Source organism: Colossoma macropomum, unplaced genomic scaffold (genome assembly GCF_904425465.1).
Source record: "Colossoma macropomum unplaced genomic scaffold, Colossoma_macropomum, whole genome shotgun sequence".
Classification (NCBI taxonomy): domain Eukaryota; kingdom Metazoa; phylum Chordata; class Actinopteri; order Characiformes; family Serrasalmidae; genus Colossoma; species Colossoma macropomum.
Genome location: NW_023494805.1, coordinates 23,888,978 through 23,913,752, shown reverse-complemented (window position 1 = coordinate 23,913,752; position 24,775 = coordinate 23,888,978). Strand labels below are relative to the sequence as shown.

The following is a 24,775-nucleotide window of genomic DNA, read 5'->3' as shown; positions in this document are numbered from 1 at the left end:
CACCATTTTTTTCTAATAAAAGGCAGATTTAGAGGTGATTTGGAAGTCTCTTAAGTAACAAGGTGAAGAGGAGAGAGGACAAGAGGTGTGTGTATGTGCGCGTGTGTGTGTGCGCACAGGGATTAAAATGATTTATGCCTCGCTGGCATGCCATCCTTTTCACAACATGAGGGGAGAAGACTCTCTCATCAGTCATATCACTCTTCCGTTTTTCAGCCCTTCCTAAAACCACTCCATTTCTCCTCTGCCTCACCTTCTGCGGTAGAACTCGCAAAGCCTACAGCACCACAAATGCTCTGTGACTGCCGTTATAGACCACCTCTGACCCGAACGCTCAGTCTACCACATCACGAGAACCCACCAGAACTCCATCTGCAGGACAAAAGATCACTCACTCTCAACTGACGAGATAGAGTGGTGGCCATATTATTTTGGGCCTTGTTTAATGCTGCTGTCAGAAAAATAAAATGCCCAGCTGAGTGAGACAAAAAAAAAAACTGGTCTTAATTAGAGGAAGATGTTTGCCTACTTCCAGTTAAAGACATTTGGTTTCTTCAGCCAATAAATATGACCTATATAGTGTCTTCAGCAGTGTCAAACTCAAATGACAAAACTGTAATTTAACAAACAGCGCTAATGCTGCATTTACATTGCAGAGAAAAAAGACACTTCATCAACTGCTGGCTGTTTTGTGCTGAGCAAGTTTAGCTTTAGCAAGTTTTGGGAGACTTCAAGGCTAGGTCTGCGCTCCAGTGAAACGCAGTACAGACATGTTCTAATATTCTTTTTAAAAATGTGAGCTAATGTAAAAATATCCTGCCAATTTGTCCTCCATTTTCCACCAAAAGCTCACTTTTTAACACGCTCTCAATGTGCTTCACTTTGCTGCAGGTGTAATGTAAATGCAGCATAAGTGTTCGTAGCCTAAGCGCTCTGCTAATAGCACAACAGCAAAAATCCTCTGCAGAAATCACCTACCACAGACACTTCATTTTGCTTTCAACTATATTAGTAGTCCAGTCATTCTTCCGTTTTGGCAGTGCTAGCCAGAATGTGCAGTAATAGCATTGCTAGTATTTTCCTGCATTAAGAATGCTGCCTGTGTTTTGCCAGCATTTGTGATGCTAACTGTGTTAAATAAATCACCTCAGCGTGTTCAGAGACAAATGAGGGTGGTGCTAGTGTGGCACCTGTTAGCATAGCATCCTGCTAGCTCAAAGCACATTTTCACCCTTACATAAGCAGCCAGTACACTGCTGTGTGTGTTTGCAGGTATGCATATTCAATGACCACCTCAGCCATAACACAAGTGTTCTCTATTCTGGAAAAGGAGGGAAAGAGAGGAGAACAACCTCCACACAACATAATGGAACCAGTTAGCATATGACTCATTTGTCCTAACTGTTACCACTTCTTTCTTGTTTGTTTAAAAAAAGAAGAGATAAACCAGAGCTGAGAGGAGAGCTTTTTGGGTTAAGAAGCTGACAGGATGATGATGTGTTTGGAAGGACGCTGTTGGTTTTTCCACTGATAAATTAAATCCCCCCCTCAAGTTGAGCCTCGGCCTTATGCGCAACTCAATTCCAATTTGTCTCTTTGTTTATGCTTGTGCTTTTGTCATATGCGTGTGTATGTGAGTGCGTGTGTGGGCGTGCGTGTGTCGGTATGTGCATGTGTCGGTATGTGCATGTGTCCCCGGGGTGGGAAGTGGGTATTGTGAGTGGATTTGAAGGCCCATTCTGTGGATTAAGCCATGGTCTGGTTTTGTCACTTCATCTAAACACGATGACAGTAAAGCAGTGCAGGCGGCTTTTGTCATCACCATCTCTTCTTTCAACCCTTCTATTTGGTTTTTACCTAATCAGAGCAGATGAAGTCTTAGGAACGATATGCTTGTCCAGAGATGACGCAATAGGGAAGAATTAGAGGGTGAGAAACTGGCAGAGTGGCGAAGCTTACATTAGTAAATAAGTGCAGAATTTGGGTTGAAGGCTTTTTTTCATCACACCTTAATCCAACAAAGAGGCATTGTTAAGCCTTTTCTCCACATGAATTCCTTTGTCTTTTCAGTGGCTAGTCATTTTTCTCGCTGAGTAGTCTAACAAAGTACCCAAAACACATACACAAACAAGAGAGGCCCCCTAAACCAGGTGTATCCCTTGGGGCTTTTATAAGTAGCTAATCCTTTTTTCCGGAAAGGGTTAGGAACCCTATTCTTTGGAGGGTGTTTTTTTTTTGGTCTTTTTGGACAGACTCATGTTACCTTGTGTTTGTTGTCTGAGAGTTTGTCTATGTTACCCTGACTAAACAACCTTTAGTCTCTTTTTGGCCTCTTTTATCCTCCTTTCAAATCTCAACCTATTGTCCTGAAGAGCATTCTTCAGCGCTTTTGTTCGTTAAATCTTTCCCTTTGTGGCTTGTGGTATGTGAGAGGTTAAATGATTCAAGTGAAAATTAAAAGGTTGTTTTCGCTGCTATTTCAACACCCGGAGGTCAAAACATAGCTGTCACCTGACATTCTGGTCGCTTCCTGCCAGTCTCCCGCTGGTGCGTGGATTTCCCTCATTCTAAGCACAAAGCCACTGCCGCTGTCATCCGTAGACGGAAAAGACCGGAATTAGGAGCACAGTAGGAGATGTGGTAGTTGGAAAGACTCGAATGAAATTTGTCAGGCCCCAGGCATATCTTACATGACATTTCAATAATTATGTGCCAATGCATATTCACCTCACAACAGGCGTCAGATGAAAAGCGGCGCCAAAAATAATTCCCCAAACTGTCAGGTGTTTGTTTTATTTGTCTAGCTGCCACTACAATTCATTCTGTTCCCGTGACCTCGCACTCTACCGCACTGACGTGCAATTTCAGCATGTCAGACTTTCAGACTTTCACTGCAAAAAAAAACTTTCTTCTGTCAAAGGAATATCAAGGATGTTGTTTTTTTCCTTCTTCTTTTCTTTTCTTTTATTGTGTGCATTCAATGTGGTGCAGTTAGAGTGAATGACAAATGTGTTCTGTTTTTTATGTCCTTGTTCATTTCATATGAAATCTTATAGATGTAGATAAAAAAATCCCTCTCTTCAAACAAAACCACATAAAACAGTCTACTAAATAAAAGTTACAAATTATTAATAAATAATGAAATAATATTAATAAGTGCTATTAAATATTTTAAAAATCTAAAATTAATTAAAAATAGACAAACATAAATTATGAATTTAAGTTATTTAGGGTACTTTTGAGAAAAATAATGATGAGAACACATTTAAACTGTGACTGGCTGCTGAAAAGGTCACAGAGGTCATGCTGAGAGGTATGGGATGGCTCAAAGCAACACACACTGAGATATCTGAAGGGTGCTTGACCTATATGCCACTGTGTGACACACACACACACACACACACACACACACACACACACACACACACACACCCAAACCACCCTAAACGCTTCTTCTTCCCACACACTCCAGATACTTCCCACCACTCTCTGAGGGAGAAGCAGCTTTGGTCTCTCTCTGAGTGCAAAATGCTTTCATCTGTTTCTCTTTTTTATGAGACAAAAAGAAAGGGAAGAGTGAAAGTGAGAGAAAAAGAAAGAGGGCAGGAGAGTGAGGAGAGAATGCCACAAACCACAGCGGTATTGGTTCTGGGAAAGAATGATGCATGGTTTCACTCTTAAGCCCTGAACACAACATCTACTCATACATCTCAATACACGGGCAGATTTATACCAGGCCAGTGCCAGGGGGAGTGGAGGAACAACCTAGCCAACTGTCAATCAAAATTTGGGGTGGGGGTGAAAAGGAGCCAGCAGGGGGTCCACAACTTGAGATTGAGATAAAGTTCCTTCACAGCCATCGTTAATCTCGGGCTCGCCCACAGGGGGATCCATCACTTTTTGAGAAGGAACAGATGGTAAGATGGTGCCCCGCCATGATTGGTGGAGAATGTGGTCACGTGATATGGAGAATGGCCAGTGAGATAATAAGCAGTGGTTCAGATGGAAGATAGGAGTTTTTGCCAGAAAACTTTTTTGGCCTCTCTCTCTCTCTCACTCTCTCTCTCTCTCCCTCCCTCTCTCTCTCTCCTGCTTAATTCCTGTCTTGGTAATTAAGCAGAGCCGATGCTTGATGAGATTGCAGGTACTTCAAAGTCTCACCACAAACCCGATGGCGAGCAATTCGTTTATTTGAAAGGTCTCGATGCCACCTCTCCTGCCTGCCTGGGTTTCTAATAAGGACACGTTCATTTAAAAAGTCAGCCCTCTGAAATACGGTTTGTGTTGTCAGTATATTCCAGAACTGTCTAAAAGAATATTATCACTGTCATGACAAATCTTCTACATTCATTTTTTAGTTTTCTAATTTGAACATCCTTTGAAAAGGCCTTTCATTTTGTGAACATTAACTCTTTTATTTAAATTAAATGAAATCTCTTTACATTAACATACATTAAAGCTGAGAACATTTCTCTGTTTATTGAGACTGGATGTTTGGTTACAACCAAGATGATACACTGCAATATACTTTCACTATTTTTATTCATTTATTTATTTATTTTTGGATGAGTCCTCTGTCTCTCAGCCATGTGAAGCACTTAACAAGAAGCCAAAGAAAACCCACCACTTCCACCCTTGGTTCAATGTTCTGTTGTCTGTGGGATGCCAAAGCACACCACATGTGAATCTTGGCCATGTGGAGGTTTCTATAGTTAACAACAACAAAAAAAATAAATAAAAAAGCAAACAAACCAAGTGCCTCAACAGCAGTGAAACTGTCATACACTAGACTGAATCTGTGACACCTCGGAGTCAGCTAGGAGTAAAACGACTCCATGAGTTCCATTTGAATTAAGGCCAAAAGGTGCAGAAAGTGCACTGCTAAGCAGGTAAAGTGCACTTACGCTTTTGGTCTATGCATGTATTGTGTGGCTTTGTGCAGGCTTTTTGACACGCTTTGGTGTGTTGAATGTAGCCAAGGGTCAGCTGGAGCATCGTTGTGCAGAGCAGTGAGTCATAACTCCTGCGGCACACTCTCAGTCAGAAAAGCTCAGGAAGCCCACAACACTCTGAACGAATGTGACAACATGACATCGGAGCGGGAAACGAACTGTTAAAAATGCCAAGGGTTAGGGCTCTGTCTGTCACACACACACACACACACACTCCAGAGTAACCAAAGAACATGTATTCGCCTATTGCCAACAACTCACAGAGCCTAAATACACACAGTGTAGAGTGGTGCTGTGACAAAAGCTCGAATCTCAGAGACTAACTTTATAGAAGAAGGAAAAATGTATTTAACCTCAATATATGTTAATGCAACGATTTTATTCCTACTAATTATTCCTAATAATTTTGGACCATTTCAATATTGGTCAATTCTGAACATTAAATGTTCACACAGTGTAAAGGTGATGTAACAACAATTTGCAACACAAATTAAATATAAATTTCCACAAAACAATTGAGAAATGCATTACATTCACAAATTGTGCATTACATGCACATCAAACGGATGAACCGGATTTCCGAAGTGTTTAACGCCTTCATATGTATTTGTTTTATCCATTCATGGCAGAGAGATAGACGCAGGTAAAGCAGTACCAAAATATTATTATTTTCAGATTTATTACTATTGTACCATTATCAACATTACATATTAAAACTCAGAGGACTCATGTGGATTGACTGCATCATTTTGCGTCACCAATAAAATGTGTGTTGTAGACATCGAGACCCCTGGTTCCTATCACCACCATTGTAAAGAAAACTGACTCTCTACAATAAATCTTTATGTATTATCACACTCTGAATAATCTTTTTACCGCTTAACAACTGAAATATGCAGAAATTTTGAAAAATTCCCCTTGAAACAAAAGCAAACCTCTCATATACTATATGCATTTGATCTTACTAAACATTGCTGAACACTCTGGCATGCTCGGAATTTTCCATGGGTTTACAAATCAGCGTTGTTGCAGGTGATTAGAGTGGCATTCCTTTAATGTGAGTTTACACAGTTATTGGAGTGTAGAGGAATGGAAAAAGCTAGGAATGTTTCTTTTAAAAGAAAATCATTTGCTTAGGAATTAGAAATTCCAGTGAGTGCTGGGGGGCTGCCGTTAGTGAGACCATCAGTGCATTTCTGTGTCGCTGAAGTGTGCTCTGTTTGGGTAACTCTCTCTCTCTCTCTTTTGTTTCTCTCTTTGGATCTCTTTGGCATTCTGTTCTCTTCTGCGAGTTTCTCCTTTGCACTTTAATATCCTTCAGAGAGGCACCATTTCTGTCAATATTTTATCGACTCGGGGCGCATGTGGTTGTGCTTGTGTGTGTGTGTGTGTGTGTGTGGGTGTGAGTACATGTGTTTGAGTGTGCCTGTGTGTGTTATAGGGGGTGTGGTAGGTTCGCCACAGTGGCAGAAAGGTTTAACTGTAATTATCTTTATTCTACACTGCCCCGCCCCTGCCCAGCAGCCGCAAAACCAAAGCATGATGACAATAATTAACAAACCTGATGCCAGAGAAAAAAATAAATAAATCAATGCATTGAATATATTTAATTCAATTATTTGCACAAAAATTACATCAACGCAATTATAGTCAAATGTAAGTGAACTGAAAGATAAAATTGTGTTCCTTAAAATACAGTCTTACGCAAAAGTCTAGGTAAAAATTAGTAAACACTCTACTGAGAACAAACTTAAATATGACATTTTCTGCACAATTTAGGGCACAATATTGTAAAAATAAAAAACTAAAACAGAAAGATTAGAATGTGCCATTGTTTTCAACATATTAAAATCAGCAATTGTACATTAAATGTGTAGAAGTGTATTCTCTGTAGAAGATGTGTTAACTTATTTTCTCTTGGAAAACCAACAGAACATGTCATTTGAGGGGGTGCCTAGACTTTTGCATACAACTGCGACTGTATGTGTCGTGCTTTCTATCATCTTCCTGTTTTGTACCTATTATCTTGTTTTCAGAGGTGTAAAGTGATGAATTTAGTACGTTTTTCCCTGTAATGCTGGTTTCTGAGTAAATGTAAATCACAGTTCTTTTAGTTCTTGCTCATTTATAATGAAGTATTTTACTTTAATTTTTATATTTTTACAGGAAAAAATGTGTTTCAGCTCATAGACCAATTACAAGAAAGCATGATTAAATTTTTAAAAAGTTGGCTCTGAAAGCCAATCAAAACAGAGCAGCCCCCAGCTCCAAAACACTACTGATGTGTTCAGAGACATCAAGTTTAGTGGAGACAGAGAAAAAATAATGTCACCAGCGCACACAAAGAATATATAATATCCAATTTTTCAAATGATAATCTAATCAAGGCTTATAGTTTTAAAGTGCCTTTTGCCTTACAAAACACAAAGAAAGATTTGTAAATAATGTGCACTAGCAGAATATCACACTCATATCACAATTTTAATTTTTTCCCTGTTTATTTATTTCTGTATTTATTTATTTGGTAAGTTTTGTTCGTACATGTTATTTCCAATAACACAGCCATGCTAACTCAAAGTAATTACAACTTTTACTCTTACTTGAGTGTTTTCCTTTATTGCTGCTTTTGCTTGTACTGAAGTAAATTATCACTACAGTAACTGTGTTTAAGTAAATGTTCAGTCCTTTCTATCCCGGCTTGTGTACTTTGTTTACTTTGTTGTTTACTGTTTATGCGTTTCACACAGTTGAAAATTAATGAAATTGGCCAACTTAGCACATTTACAGAAATGTTTATTAATTTGCATTGTCCCTGTAAATCTGAACAGAATAAAGTAAACAAAGCTTCGCCGACTCCAAATCCAACATTGCTGTAAGGCAGTAAAACAATGTTGGATGTCAAATCTATCAAGTGTTCATGTAATATACTTTATTGACATTGAAACGATCTACATATTTGAATCAAACTCATTCAGTGCATTGCCTTTTTTTGGTGTACTTGCCTTGGCACAAGCCACAGAACCAATATGGCACTGATCCTGAATGGTAGTTGCCACTTCACTACACTCCAAAGAAGGCCTGTGTTCTGGTGGAAGCTGGTAAGAATTCTTTTGTTTTGCCCTGCTTGAGAAAAAGTGCACGTTTTCAAAGGCTGCCTTCCACCGAATGCGGTAGATCCAACTCCAAGAACACCAAGACGTGAGGGGAAGAGTTCTCGATGCAGGCAGTTGTTCTTGTTTTGTAGGTTTCTTTCTTTTTTTTTCCTCTCCAGCAGGCAGCCAAGTACAGACTTGCGAGCTGTGATTTGCGTGTTTCACAGTAGCAACAGGCAAATCGCTGTTTTGAAGCTCTGAATAACGCCTAGACCACAAATTAGCTGATTTTTTTTGATCACGCCGCTTGCTAGAGACCTGCTGCAGGTGCCAAAGGATAAAAGGTGTGTGTGTGTGCATGTGTTTTTGTATGTGAGTGGTTCACAATGAGAGAGAGCAATTAAAACAACTATACTCAAAACAGATTAATCAACAGCCCTTCACAAATGGGCAGACTTTCCTGTATTTAATCAAGTTTCACATTTCAGTTTAACTCTTTATTTCTCAATGGTGTTCTTAAAAATAAAGGTGTCAAAAAGGCAATGCTGTAGAAGAACCACTTTCAGCTCCCTGAAGAATTTTTCTATTGATAGCCATTAAAAAATCTGAGTTGAAAGTTCTTTAGGGAACCAAAAGTGGTTCTTTTATGGCACTGCAAGCCTTTTTGGCACCTTTATTTTGCCAAATAGTAAACCTAACCTAGAGCTTCACCTTCAGGACACATCTGAATGACCCATCTGTAGACATCCAGAGTGCACTAGTTCATTACAAATAATCTAAACCAGTCCTTACTTAAGTAATATTAAGCTTCATCATTAACATTTCTAACACAATCCTCCATAGATCAGTGAACACGGATATTGTTTTAAGCCTACCACAGATTGCACAGGCAGAACAAAGGTGTTCAGTCGAGAATAAGAGTGAATTTCAATGGAAGAGACAAAAAACAATTAAAAAAGAAATCCAATTCTTCATAGAGTTATTGTCCCCACCTGAGTTCTAGAGAAGACATGGCTTATTGCTTTGTGGGGCTCATGAGCTTTTTGGAAATATGAATAGCTTTAATTAAACGCCACTCGCATTGCCATCTGGCCCTTTGGATCCAGCTCATCAAATGAACCATGGAAGAACCGTGGTTTTCCTACTGTTTTTCAATTCATTTGTCTGTTTGCTCGCCAAACCAGGCACCAACTAACCAGAAAAAGTTCCTTTATTTAGGCTCAAAAATATCTCTTCCGGTAACCCGCTTATCATTGTATTTAATTTTCCATAGTAATATACAGCTTAAAACAGCTTCAGTTGGTCTCCTTCCTCCACTTTTGTTCTTTTGATTGGTGGATAATCCTCTGCTTTCAGTCCTAATCTAGCAGCAGGGGAATATTTTCAATGGAAGACGCTGTCTTTAGCCTTCATCAATATTTCATTTTCCACTGTGCAGTATCTAGTATAGCATATATACTGCAGCAAATATAACATATTAATTCTAAATAAATCATATAACAATATTCCCATTTGATTGAATAGATCAGCAGTGAACTGGTATATTGGACAGAATGACACTGATTAAACTCAGCTCTACACTAAAAAGTCCTCCAATTGGGACTCCCTGCTGATTGTAAATTTGTCCAAGGCTAGGTCATTCCTCTTTATGCGGCATCATACAACTACACCTTACACTTCAATGGATGTAATTATGAAATATATTAAAAGAGAAAAGTGTAAAACCGAAGGCCGGAGCCTGCAAAATCAGTCCCTGTGGAGTGGAACAGAAGCATGGCTACACTTGCATTCTGATAACAGTTGAGAAATCACTAAGAGTTATAGTGATGTTCACTTGATCTTACAGTGATTATTAACATTCTAAACTGCAAGGGACTATGTAGTTACACAAACTTCAATTCCTCAATGTTAAAACTACATCATTTACATATTAGTATTGGTAAATAACAGCTAATAAACTTGTATGGAGGCCAAATCTTAAAATTCATAGTATTTTATTTTTTCCCCTGAAGTCCACCTCTGATATTCGTGTGCATTTATGTACCAAAAGCAAAAATTCAACTGGCTCCTTTAGTTACTGAGATTTGATATCTGTGAATAAGCTCTGCTCTGATTGGTTGGCCTGTATTGTGCTTCCTTCAAAGCACAATACACCCCTTAAAACTTCATTGTGAATGGGGGGAGCTAAACTACTACAGGCTAAATAGATGGATATATGTAAATGTGTTGGTAACATTTAATTTAAAAAGGGCTTTTTAGCAGCTTAGTTTCCATTCATAGACTGAGGCTTTGTGCATTTAATGCTCTGAAACTTTTAACAGTGTTTGCATGTTACACAAAACTATATTATTTCTAAAAAATAATTTGGTTTTCTATAATATGAGCCCATTAAAACTGAAAGCTGAATAATTAAAATAATCTAATAAAATAGTTGTTGCACTTTTATTGTAAGCAATCTAACTATATGCAACAATAAAAAAAAAAAAAATGTTTTTTGATTGAACAGTACCGTTTTTCACATCCCTTACTTTATCATCCCATATTGCCTCAAAATGTTGCATTCCTCAGTAAAAGAATGTCACCTAAGTTCAGGAAGCAGTGGCTAGAGACTGTTTTTTTGGGTTCAGACAGTGGTGAAGGTTCTTGTGCTGTGGTACTGTACCCTTGAGGAAGGTTACTTTTCTCTGCACCAGATGCTTGGCCAGGGAACTCCAATCCCCCATTGAAAAATTCAGTAGTTTTTTTTTTTTTCTTTTTTGGGTCACTGTGAAAAAAAGAGGTCTACAGAGTCAGAGGATAATAAAATTGAAATTGTAACCTTGAAAGAGGAGAAGAAAGCGAAAGCAAGTGCCTGAGCTCACCTTAGAGAGAGAGAAAGAGAGAGAGAGAGAGAGAGATAGTTCAGGTGAAGAGAGAGAAGTAAAGAGGAGTGGAGCTGACACATTGATTGGGCGATCATCGATTGACACTGAGCAAGTCGGAAAGCAGGATTTTCCCCATGAGTCTCAGACAAACACACACAAAGAGCAAACTGACCTGCACAAATATGCACAAACCCACCATTCAAATCTAAAACTCCAGTGGCCTCAAGTTATCCCACGCTGAGGGAAGTTTCTGAGCAAGAGAGTTTGTGGCTGTGTGTGTGTGTATGTGTGCGTGTGTATGTGTGCGTGTGTATGTGTGTGTGTTAGAGCACTGTACTATCCGCAGCAGGGTTTCCTCATTAGAGAGACGCCCAGTTCGTGCCCTGACCTTAATCCTGACACACTTGCCAAGACACCCCCAACCCCACTCACACACACGTACAAACTCACCAGGATCCCAATTACACACATCTTTCAAACACATAATGACCACAATTACAGAGGTTTACAGAGTCTGCCTTTCAAGTGATGGCATTTCAACCATCTACTAACTGGCGTGTGTGCGTGACTGTGTTCTTCTTTTCTTCTCTTCATATCTTAATTGACTCCAGGTTATCAGCACTCTGACGCAGCTCTAAGTAATTGCATGCCTCTGTAGCTGCTTAGTGACTATAGATTAATTTGGCTATTAAAACACATCCTCCTTAAGATAGTCATGGCATAAAAAGGATACATCGTCTGACTTCATTCAACAAGTGAATACAATAGTGTACAGTGTGGAAAATGCAGAACTCCTGAATCCTGAAGTCAAATTTTAGGTAATATTGTCTTTTTTGGCACATGAAACTGTAAAACTGAAAGCTGAGCATCTAATGCATTACTTATATACACTTATATAAGAACCTACAGTAAGAAAAAGTAATACATCACACACACACATACACATATATATATATATATAAAGACAAAACTGTAAAGATGTAATATATTTCCCTCATGTGGAAATGATGCACGCATAATTAAAGCAAATAAAGTAGATTCAATGCATCATTTCTTCAGTGTAAAGGCTTTTTCTATCATTTTAATCATCAGAATGCAGCAAAAAATGGCTAAAAAACACTTTACAGACATTGAACTAGCGAGGCAATGTCATCTTGAGACAGATATGATTTTCAACAAGCACATAGGCTAATAGGATCAGGAGGTCTCACGCTGAAAAGTGTGAAAATGTGTGTGCATGAGAGAGAAAGAGAGAGAGAGTGAGAGAGAGAGGGAGAGAGAGAGAGAGAGAGAGAGAGAGAGAGAGAGAGCCTTAGGGATAGTGTTAAAAGCACTAAACAAACTTAACACAAGCATTGCTAGCCTTTTGGAGTGGAACTAACACACTCTACACCTAAACCAATTACAGACCCCCCACCTCACACACACCACACACAGATGCAAGTAAACATAGATACACCTGGGGGAATGTGAGTGGTCTCTGATAAGATTGATATATGGACTATATGGCCTGGGCTTCTTCTGGCCTTTTTCAAAATTGGTTGTGTGTGTGAGCTGATAATGCGGTGCTGAGTGCAGCTGTGTTCTAGCTTTTAAAAAATTCAAGCTTCTGCTTCTTACTGCATTGAATGCATAAGCGATTGTACTCATGTTTTTTCCACTTTAAATTTAACTGAACACGGTCACCTAGCTTTCTTACTGTCTGCAATTGTTCTACCCCCCACGTCCTCAGCTGCACTCTCTCTCAACCACACGCGCACACACACAGATTCTCCTAAAGATTGGGGGTAGCAAGGTGAGCAACCTTTCTTATTTATTAGGAAGTGATTCATCTGTTTGTCTGCCTCTGACCTTGAGAAATCTTATACAAAGGAAGAAATAGAAAAGAGAGAGCAGGAGAATTAGAATAGGGTGAAACAGAAGGAGAGAGACAGAGAGAGAAGGGGAGAGAGAGAATGAGAAAAATTATAGGAATATAAAGAAAGCAGAGAACAAGAAAGAAAGAAAGAAAAAGAAAGAAAGAAAGAAAGAAAGAGAGAAGAATTCTTCACAATATGTTTATAAACAATGCATATTCAGCAAACAGTTTGAGAACAACAGCTACACTATGAATCATACAGCAGTCCGATGGTACGCCTGGTTGACGAAGATTACAAATTCTCAATCATTTTTTTTCTTCTATAATGGCAGGATCATCTAGCAGTGAGAATGAAGTCAGATACTTCATTAACTTGACCATCCTAATAAATGTCTTGTGCCTTTCGCAAATCAATTTTAGTCAGAATTCTTCAATAAAAATGTAGTTGAAATGCTCGTTTTTTGTAAAATGTATTACTCATCAGCTGAAGAGGAGAAGCATATCTGGAAAAATAATTACATCAAGATCCTTTTTTTTTTGCTATTGTAAGTTAAATATGTTTTTTTCCCTCTAATTCTCTTCGACAGGGGCTCTGATTGATGGCCAAATCACAGTTTTGATCTAATCTACCTCCCCGCTATTGATCCTTCTCAGCCCAATTACTTTAAACCCAACCTGAATTGAAGGCGGGCTGTAATTGCTGCTAATTTGGCCTGGCATTGTCTGACTGTGAGCCTTTTAAATTGCCCAGAGGATAAAGCCTCAAATCTTACGCAGGGAGTGGGTTAACGCAATTTTCCCCCGCCAAGCCTATTTAATCTACATTTAGGCCAATGTTCTCCAAATGGCAAGGTTAAAAATCACATTTTCCTCTTTCTACCAGCAGCAAGCTCCGATTTCTCTTCGCCACCGGGAGCCACTGACTGCCTTCAGGTTGAAGCCTTTGCCCTAAAACTCCATTTTCGAAACTGTGACTCGAAGGGTCATTCTCAGTAAAGTAACGAGATTTGAAGCTCAATTGCCACTTAGGCCTCAGCATAAAAGACAATGAAGACTTAGTGCATCCTGGCTTTTGGTAATGGGACACTTTGCCCCTTCTCTGCTTATAATATGAAGCATTTTGATGAACAGGCAGATAGTAACGCTCTTTTTTTGTAGTAGCTATAGAGTTCACCTTCTAAAGGAAAGGGTAGACTGAGCTCAAACAAAAAGAACCTGTTCCTGATAAAGTATTAGATGGCAACAGAATAGTCCTAGGAGTCTGGCATTCTTTGCCGCATACCAACCTGCAAACAGTGCCTTCATTGATGGGGCCTCTAAAAAAGTAGCTAACTGGAGCTCATCAGCAAAGGAGGTATCAATGACCAGCACATAAAGTCAGTAAGAGATTGGCCTCTCCTTTTAGTGCTAAGAAACACTTAACAGCCTACAAACCTCCATCCACATCTCATCTCTCTTAAAGACTTTAAACTAAACTAGGGTCTGAGGAGCTTCGGCACAACACTGATTATAGAAAAACAAACTGCTCACTGCAGTAAGATAGCTAAGTCAGTATCAAGAGCGCAGGTTTGGGTTAGAGGAATCTGACAGCTATGCTTGGCATGCTAGTCTTTATTTTTGCACCCTGACTTGTCTTACTAAAATAAGCAGAATGTGAAATCCATTTCTCAAGTGCAAGTCCACACGCAAACGAGTCACAGTGAGAAAGGGAAAGATGTACGGAACATCCAGAAGCCTAATCTAACATGGAAAGCTTGACATTATATGGACGATAGCTGACCAGACTAGCAAACCCTTTACCTTGCAAGCAAAATATGGTGATAATCATGACGAAATAAAGAAAGGAGTCGCACACTAAGAAAGGGTAAGATGGTCAGGATATCCAGAAGCCTAAATAAAAAATCATTTGACTTCATTTCATGCTATCTAACACAGCTAACTTGCTGTTTTATCGGTGCTAGCATCCCAGATAGCAAGTATATATTGGTCTGCTGGCTTTAAAAGTTCAGCACCCTGCTGATTGTATGTGATTTGCTAGTCCACCCTTGGACCACCCAGATTATTGTCCTGCATACAAGGACGAACTAGTTTTTAATAATCTCAAACAGATTTTAAATGCATCTAGTCTTTTATTTTGGAAAATAAACTAAGACAAATATTACAAACTACTAAGAGTAAAAAAATGAATGCCTAGGCCTAATACAAAATGAGTTGGTTGAAAATGTTGCTGATACTGTGCTAGATTAAAATTATTTCCTAATTTACAAAGGATAATGAAAGAAAGAAATAAAAGAAAAAGAAATAAATTGTACTGTAAGTGAAAAAAGAGCATTAAAAAGTGGAATTTATGTCTAACACTCTGTTTAAGCACCAGTGGGCCGCCCACAAAATGCTGAGCAAAAAGCCAGTGGGTAGCCAGCACTGACATTGATGGGCCAACAGTGGCCTGCTATCCTCTTGCTACCTGGGATGATAGCTGACCAGACTAGCAAAAGCTTTACATTGCAAGCAAAATATGGTGATAATCATGACGAAATAAACAAACAAGTCCCACTAAGAAAAAGCTAAGATGTTCAGAACATACAGAAGCCTTCACCTCACTTCACTTGATTTCAGGCTAAAAAGAACACAGCTAGCTTGGACGCTAGTATGATAGCTGACAAGTTTTATCTTGCAAACCAAAAATATGGTAATAATCATGACAAAATAAACATGGCAAATGGCACGAGCATGGATATATGAAGCCCTAGAGAATATCAGTATTTATACACTTAGTGTATGAGTTTCGCTGTTGTACTTGAGCTAGCTTACCAAGGCTAATGTTTAGCACATCACCCCAGCGACCTAGCCTCCCTCTTTTAATCCACTTTAATTCAATCTCTGCTGAGACGGTGGTGCCGACGTGCTTGTGTGTGAGTGTGTGTGGCCACTTTGGGTGATATCCCCTATCCCTTTCATCAGCTAAGACTGACTGAGCTTTTTGTTGTCTTTCTTAAATTTTAGGCTTTAGCTTATCTTTTTTGTGTTTGCCCCTACCATTTTCCATATGCTCTGCCTCACCGACACTGCCATCCGGCGTGGTCCTCTCATAGGCATCCTCGGGTAGGGGGAGGGCTCCCAGCCGGGGGCCTGTGGAGCTCTTGCTGCTGGGCGTCTCCGACTCGTCCAGGCCACTGTCGTAGCAGCTCTGCAGCGAGCCCTGGTGGGGGTCCTGGGGCTGGCTCACCACCGAGAAGGTCACTCGGCGGAACGGCTACAAGAGAACAGATTGCCGGGGGTCACTGGACTGAGGAGCTCGAAGATGGAAGGAGGGTTTACAAGGGGGGGTTTAAAGGATAAAGGGAAAGCCTAGATAGCTTGGTGTAGGTCGTAGGTTGGGGTTCTATTCTAAGATATGATTCCCAAGCTCAAGTAAATGGGTATGTACACACTTAGGAATAAAGGTTCCTAAATGGTTCTTGATTTTGGATGCTCAGTTCTAGAAAAAGACAACCTTCAGCTGGTACAGAACATTATGAGGAGATCTAATCTAGGTTCTTCAACTTCACTCATGCATCTCTTTACAGAGTTATCCACTGAAAGATTCTGTAGGCCAGTGGTTCTCAAACCAGCCCTCAGGGACCTCCAGATGATTCTCAGGTTTGCTTCAACCAAATTTGCAGCACAAGGGCTAGAGGAAAAAATGCTGACTATTTGGGGGTCCCTGAGGACTGCTTTCAGAACCACTGCTTTAGGCAACCAAATGTGGTTCTTCTATTGGAGGGCTGCACAACTCAAGTCCTAGAGGGCTGGTATCTAGCACAGTTTGGTGGTTCCCCTGCACAAACACACCCACTAAACTTGGCAAATAACAGATGAGTGTAATCAGGTGTGTTTGAGCAGGTAAATCACCAAACTGTGCTGGCCACTGGGCCTCCAGGACCACAGCTGTGCACCCCTGTTTTATAGTATTGCTCTAAGAAAACATTTTGGAGATGTATTTACAAGTTAAATTAAGTACAAGTTTAGTTAAAACAGACCTTTTTGTTTTCTGTTTAATAGAAGGTCACAGCAGTGAAACGCTGTGTACATACTGGACCTCCAGGTACTGAGTTTGAAGCCTCTGCCCTGTATAATTACACAGTAAATGCAGTATGTAGGCTATTTCCTGACACAGCACTGTTCTTTGGCACTTCAGGACGTCTGGGGAAGGGTGTTTGACCAGTTTATTAAAGTAGCAGGACCAAAAAGGCACCCTACCCAAAAAAAAACTCTACAATATTAATGAGTCGTCCAATAATTGTCACGTGAAGGGGTGCAGGGAATATGAGTTCAAAGCCCTGAGGAGTAAGTACAGATGCCACACTTGGCGTATGGTTGTTAAATATAGCTGGGGAGGTCTGAAGGACGCTCAGGTCTCCTTGTGTGGTTTACTTTATAACAAAACAGGACATGGGGAGCGTATAGGATCCCAGTGGGGGAATAAGATGGAACACACACATACACACATGCAAACACATACAACAGTGTACAGACACACAGTCTCAGAGGAGCTGACTAAAAAAAGACATGTTCACAAACACATTTTGTCTTCTAGGTATCTACAGAGCGACATACATACATAAATACATATACATGCACACAAGGATAATGTATAAAGTGCTAACTAGGCAGCTCATAAATACAGTTCTGACTGAGAAAACTGAAGTTTTATTTTTAATGCATTTATTTTGTTCCTAACCTCTACATCTTCACTGCTGTTACGAAACCACATATCTCAGAAATGGTAACTTTTTAGCAGAATGAATGTAAAAAAATGTAAACAATGTAAAGGATAACTAACATAACTTAAGGGATTAAGGGAATAATTTGGAAGGAAATCAAATTTATACAATTTCATCCTCTCTACAGATGGAGTCAGCCAAACATGTTTGATGTCCAGATTTTGCTTCTTTAGCTTAGCGCTGGATCTATGAGGCTAATATTGTTAACAAACATTAGAACTCAATATTCACCCAAATGTTTTGTGTAAATACACCCCTAAACTTCTTTTCTTATTTATTCTGTTATTCATAAATAGAAACAACAGAAACCAAACATAACCTGTAGTGTTCATGACAAGCACATGAGAGGGATTCTGTGGGGGAGTCAGATTTTGGACCATCAGCTAAGGTCATACAGTAAGTCATACTGTGCCCTAAACCAGGGTTTCTCAACCACTAGGCTGCAGATCACAAGTGGGCCTTTTGATAGCCCTCAGGCCAATACTGAGGTAAGGCCAGTGGTCTGTAGTGGGCAGGTGATGGCACTTTGTAATGAAAATCACTGGAAAAACTAATCAACTTAAAAAAAGAACGACTTAAGCTAATTTTAAAAAGAAATATAAAATACTTTCAAATGGTAAACAATATGAATACAGGTCTTGCAACAACAGCACAAAAAGGCAGCATCGTCAATTGATTGCTCCTTGCTTCTAGAAACACAATACAAACAAAATTTCCAAAAATATATATATATTTAAGCCAAAAAGTCAATTGTTTGTCTTTTCCTTTTGGCCTTTATGCTTGCTAGTGATATATAGGTGGGCCTTGAGTTGTAGAAGACCTGGATGTGGTTTGAGCGGCCTGAGGGCAGTTCTGGAGATGTATTTGCACACTGGGTGACTATTGACTTCTAGCATTTGTTAGCAACGTTAGCCTCATAGCCTCAGCACTAAACTAAAGCAAAATTTGGACACAAAACATGGCTTGGCTGATCGACTGTATCTGGGGTAAAAAAGGAAATTGTGTAAATTAGATTTTGTGCTGAACCATTTCTTTAAGAAAGATGGAAAAAGAAAGAGATGAGATGAAGGAGAGTTGGCACCATGCCAAATCCTTTCAGCTCCTCTCCAGACCGGAAAATAAAAGAATGAAAAAACAAGAATTCTGTCCTGTTCCCCGGAGCATCTTGCAGTAAACTAGAGTGAGGCACAAGTCATCAGCAAAGAAGCCTTTGTTTAGCAGATGCGGTGCAAGTTCTTTACAGACAAAAAACTTTGTTGTAGTTGCGTGGACAATGCCAGTGCAGCTCAGTGTAGGTGGGAGAGTTGAATAGGGCGAGTGTGACGGAGCTTTTATGATGTATTAGAAAGCTACAGTCAAGGACTTCCACTGAGATGGCATGTGGCTGACTCAGGATGAGTGAGTGACTGAGGGGGCCGCACGGTGATTTCACACTCACTCTCCAGTCAGATCTTTCTCATTATGAGACAGAGGAGGAAACTTCATCTGCTGAAGAGAAATTAAATCCTGATGATTTAGTGACCATCGCAGCCTCGTAATTAAACCTCACACTCCTACTTATGAGATGGCCAAAGTAAGAGGAAAATGAGAAGTGCTCCTGCTGTCTTCCTCTCTCTTCTTCTTCTCCTCCCTCGCTCTCTCTGTTTCCCATCTCTCTCTCTCTCTCTCTCTCTCTTTCGTTGCCTCGCTCAACCAAGGGCCATAATACCCTAAAAACTACACATGCTTTCATCTTCACTTTTCCTTAAACACACACACACACACACACACACACACACCAGTGTCCAGAAGACCCACCACAGATCAAACAAACAAAAAAAACAAAAAATGAAAAAAGGTGTTGACTCATTCCACAAAAGAGGGTGGCAGCTTTGTACTGATTCATGCCATGCCAACGGGGCTACATTTACACTCTCTCTCTCTCTCTCTCTCTCTCTCTCTCTCTCTCTCTCCTTTTCCATCTCCTTTTCAACTCTCTCTCTCCTTTTTTCTCCCTCCTGTCTCTCCTCCTTCTTTCTGTAATTCTCATTCTCTTTCTTTGTTTTCTCCTTTCTCCTTCAGTCTTCCCCTCCTTAGCTCTCCATCTTTTTCTTTTTCTCTTGTCTCCTTCTCTCTTTCTCTGACCCCCTTTCTCTTCTTCCTGTCTCCCTCCTTTCCCCTTCTAACTCTCTTTATTTTCTCTTAATCCATCGATTTCTCCCTTTCTCCTCACTCTTTTCTTTCTTCCTTTATTTCCCTTTTTCTCTCTGCTCTTACCCCATTCTATCTCCTCCTCTCTCTTTCCTTTCTCGTTTTGTTTTTTCCTTTTTCCTTCCTCTTTCCTTGTTTCCCTTCTTTGCTGTCCCTTTCTTTTTCCTTCCCTTTCGTTCTTTCCCTTCCTCCCCTCTCTCATTCTGTTTCTCCCTCTTGTCTCACCCCCTTGCCATCTATCGCTCTCTCTCTCTCTCTCCCTAGTTTATCCTTCTCTTGTTCTCTCTGTTTTCTCTCCCTCATTTTTTCTCACTCTCTCCTTTTCTGTTTTCTGTTTTTTCTCTCTCTCTTTCTCCATTATTCTTCGTTGTTTCCCTCCTTTGCTCTCCATCTCTCTCTCTTTTTCCTTTCCCCTCTATCATGCTCTGTTTCCTTATGTTCTCCCTCTTTTCTCTCCTCCTCTCGGTCTCCCTTGCACTTTCAATTTTTCCCTTGGTCTCTCTCTCTCTCTCTCTCTCCTTCTCTCTCTCTCTCTCTCTCTCTCTCTCCTCTGTTATGTCTCTCCTCTCTCTCTCTCTCTCTCTCGCCCACAAGATAGGTACAGCCATACAAAACATTCTAAATGAACATGAGAAATGTCCAATAAAGAAATGTAGTCCATAACGAATGGCTAACGTGATGTATTAATTAAACACTAATGGATTTGCGCTCTCTTTCAGAGTGTCGACCTCACGCCCCTACGCCCCTCCTCCTCCTCTGTGCCCTGTCACTCCTGCTTTTCTTTCCAGAATATTAAATAGGACAGAGCGCCATCACTCACTCCACTCATTTTTTTCTTTCTCCATCCCTCCGTCTCCTTCTTTTCTCGCTCGCTGCCTTTCTGACAGAGTGCTTCAGCACTGCTCATTACTCCAAATTGTACCTCTGATTTGACACGTCACCACAGCCTTGGCATTTGTATTTCACTGAATTAGAAGTGCAGGAATGAAATGAGTGTGTAAAGGTTGGCTACATTGCACACACACGCGCACTGCTGTCTTATCTAGTCCTACCTCAAGGATGACACACGCACACACTCACCCAAATCTCATTCATCACCTCTTTCTCACCGTCACACACACACATACACGGCCTCACTCGTTGTCTGTCATCAGCTGGGACTGATCCAATGATGGCAGTTCACCAATGAACTAGAACTTGCTTTGTTATTATGTCATCATCCCGGGACGACTGCAGTTCACAGCCATCATTCCGCTGCGTGATTTTCTCAGCTTCACTCAAAGCCTATAATATTTCACAGGCCTTTTTCCAAGCTAGACACACATCTGCCCCTGCATTCTAATGCTTTTTCATCTCTCTTTATTAATATATTTATTTACCTCTCTCTCATTTCTCCAGCTAATGCAGCAATCTTGGCAATAAATCATGTTTCCATGTAATTACAATCAACACTCAACAAATGAATTGAAATAAATATTCATGGGGTAAAAATTTCACTTGGATAGTCAAACATTTGTTGCATAATTAAATGGAAGCCCGGAGGGGGTCTAGCTGAAATAACGGATCAAAATTATGTTTATGTATCAAAACCCCATTTTTTTGTAGCTCTCTCTCTTTCTCTCTCTCTCTGTCACTCTCTCTCTCTCTCTCTCTTTCTCTGAGCCCCCAACAGTAATGGCCGTCCCTGAAGTAAAGCGTGACAACAATCAAACTATCCATTTCAAGACTGAAATTACCCTCCGATGAATAGAACTTTAGATAAATCAGAGCAAGACGCAGTGGAAGTACAATTTTAAATATAATAAATGAAGCAGAGGGAGTAATATGTAGCGGGTGATGGATTTTGACAAGGCGCTGCAGCATTTGGGCATGCTGAAAAGGGGGAAAATTGACTTGAGAAGGAGGGAAGTGAGTGAATTAATTCACCTGCACGCATCTACTGTAAGACAGTCTTTTAACGGCACAGAACTGACAGGATGCATATACATTGCCCATCAAAAGTTTGGGGACACTTCGTGTTTCAATATAGTTTTAGCATCTCATGGACCACCCACCCACTCACTCACTCATTCACTCACTCACCCATTCACTCACTCACTCACCCATTCACTCACTCACTCACTCACTCACATTTAGCAAGCTCAAGATTCTCCACAAGGGGAGCACAAGTGGCTTTTTTTAACGCTTCACAAGAGTGGTGCTTCACATTAGTGACACTCTGTGTCCTTGTTATACAAATGAGCATGTCGGTCTTTGATAACCAGGTTTGAGAATATAATGCATGTAAATGTAGCATTTGACAACATTTCCGACAGTGCTACCTTCGGAATAATGTGATCTCAGCACTCATCAGTGCTTAACTTCTTTGCCTGTTTAAACCACCATTGGACTTTTCAATATGTGCTTTTAACAATATTTTATAAAAGACAATTGTCAAATCATTATTTGAGGACAACATGAGGACAACACTTTGATGAACATGAATCTGAATGTTGCAAAATACAGCTAAAATACACCTAAAGTACCTATAGCATAGCTGTTGTATGTTAACAAAACCCCTGACTTAACTGACAAGTAACAGTGAAAGTCACTACACTACAAAAGAAGGCAGTGAGTAACAGAGAACAGATGTTGTCATTCATTATTTAAAATAGAGGCATATTCTTGATTTAACTAAATGTATACAGAACAAAAATATAAATGTAGCAGTTTTGGTTTTGCTCCTATTTTGAGCAGCTTGAAAAAAAAAATCCAGATGGTGGTGAATGGTGGTAATGTGGGAACTCTATTTCACAATTCATCCTGTTTTGGAGGGGAATCAGTGTGAAATTTTCAGTAAAAATTGTTGCATTTATATTTCATTCATGAGGCCTGCTCTGGCCAACAATAAAACTTGCTCTCAAACAACATGTAGGGGCCTAGGAATGTGCCCCAGCCATCAAGGGCCAAATCCCAAAGGAGGTCAACCTATAAACGCCTTAATAAATTCTCCCTCTTTCCTCTGTCTCCAGTACCTCATGCGCTAAGAATGTGGACAGAACATCAGAATATGCTTAACTCTCCCTCTCCTTCACTTCCCGCTGTGATGTGGCATGAACATGACCCCTCTCTACAGACTGGCACACCCGTCTAAAGGATAAATAGCTTCATTAGGCTCTTTCCACAGACACACACAGCAGTCAGCCCTAACCCAAGTTAAACGGCATCGACACAGGACCCCCTAAAGGGGAGGAGGCCTCAGAAAGTCTTTAAAGAACGCATGGATTTCACTTCCATTTAGTATCCCTCCCTCTTGCTCTCTAAGTGATTGAGTGCCACTGATATGACAGGCATGGCTGATTGAATGTTGCAGTCATTTGAGTAAACGAAGTCCAGGCTAAACACTCCGGGTGACCGGCGGCCTATGACACGCTTAGCCCATAACTGCTTCCCTTAAGCTTAACCAGAACCTCATGAACATCCTACGGCAACGCCTGGCTCTAATCAACATCCCTGCCAGGCTCCTAACTCAAGGTCCTAATGCCTATCCTCATCGATCTGATTTTCATCTCATTCTAATTGAAGCAGATAAACAGTTGTCGGCTAGATTTTATTAATGCCTCCAGCCAGTATGCAGTCGTACTGTTACAAAGTGTTAGCCCAAGAACCAATTACAGCATCAGGGGATTCATTCTACTAGCCGAATGAATAGCAGTTGGCTAACTGTAAGACTCCAGGTAAATATCCAAAACTGGTGAGATACGATGCTGTGGGAATTATTGGAATATTACACTCTCTCAAGAGATAATTTTGCTCAGTATCCAGACTTTCGCCAGTGTCTATGAAAATACAGACAGAGAGTGATTATGATTATTAAGAAAACTAGCATGGCATATTCAACAAAGAGCACACTTCCATTAATTAAACACCATTATACCACAGGCAGGCTAATTTTCTATCTTTTGAACACTGTGCTGATTTGTTGCTGTGCATGTGTGTCTGTGTGTAGGCGTTTGGGCAGTGGGGTGACCCGTGTCCATGACCCGTGGTGAGCAACGGCTTAGGCAATGGGAGAAAACACAAACTCTGAGGCCTCTGTGTAGTTCTGCAGCCAAGCAGAGAGGAGAGGAAAGGAGGAGATGAGGCAGAAAAAGAGAAAAAGAAAGAAATAACAAAAATGGAAAGCTGCAAACAGATGTCTCAAGACACAAGAGACCTTGCTCTTGAACGAAGGGGAACAGAGAACAAGAAAGATGGAGAGAAAGAGGGAAAGAAAGGGAAGAGGAAAATGAAGGAGCATGGGAGGATGTGCAGCAGACCCTGCTGCCAGCAGTAGCACCTGTAATTAACTAGCCCTGTTCAAAGTTTCATAGGGAACCCGAGAGTGACCCAGACACGATTATCTGATCCAGTCTGCAGGGATACGCAATGCAAGACAACAAAGAATCAAACACACCTTGATGGGAAATTGTGAGAATTTTTATTGTCCCTTGTAGTAAAGTCTGAGGTTACATTTGGACTAGTTTTGTGAAGTTGACAAAATAGTATTTCTCAAAATGAAAAGTGATTCCACTTAAGGTTGCTCCAGCTCCAAAAAGCGAGATCTGATGTAAATGATGTGCCTAAGATCCAGGCAATGCTATATTTCTAAGAAAACAACAGAGAATGGGCAACAGGAGAATGCTCACAGACTTTGCAACCATCCTCGGAAGCACGAAGAGTTAGCCAAAGTATTTTTGACTCAACAAAATGGAGAGGAAGCAACGTCTGTTCTGTTGGATGTCTCTGTTGGAAAACATGAAGTCAGCGCAAAATAAGCAGTGTGGTGATCTGCAACCTGTTTTTTGTTTTTTTTTCTGTTAGAGTTGTTAGACAAGACCTTGTAAATGTCTCCCAGGACACAATGTGATTTGTGAGTGTTTTCACTGAATTAAAAAAAAATGCATCAAACCTTTTTGTTTACTGGAAAGAACTTTCACCCAAACGCAAGGAAACAGGAGCTACATCTAGACAGTGATAACACCCGAGTCCAAAACATCTAATTTCTTATCTCCATAGCAACTATCTCCTTGCAGCT

At 40.2% G+C, this 24,775-nt stretch overlaps 1 protein-coding gene across 1 annotated transcript in view; it reads right to left on the bottom strand.

Moving 5' to 3' along the window:
- pcdh7b (protocadherin 7b) overlaps positions 1-24,775 on the bottom strand; it is a 154,640-nt gene that overhangs the window by 60,343 nt on the left and 69,522 nt on the right. The window contains exon 2 of the mRNA XM_036596433.1: positions 15,803-16,019. Coding sequence (XP_036452326.1) covers positions 15,803-16,019 — 217 coding nt within the window. The remainder of the gene's footprint in view (positions 1-15,802; positions 16,020-24,775) is intronic.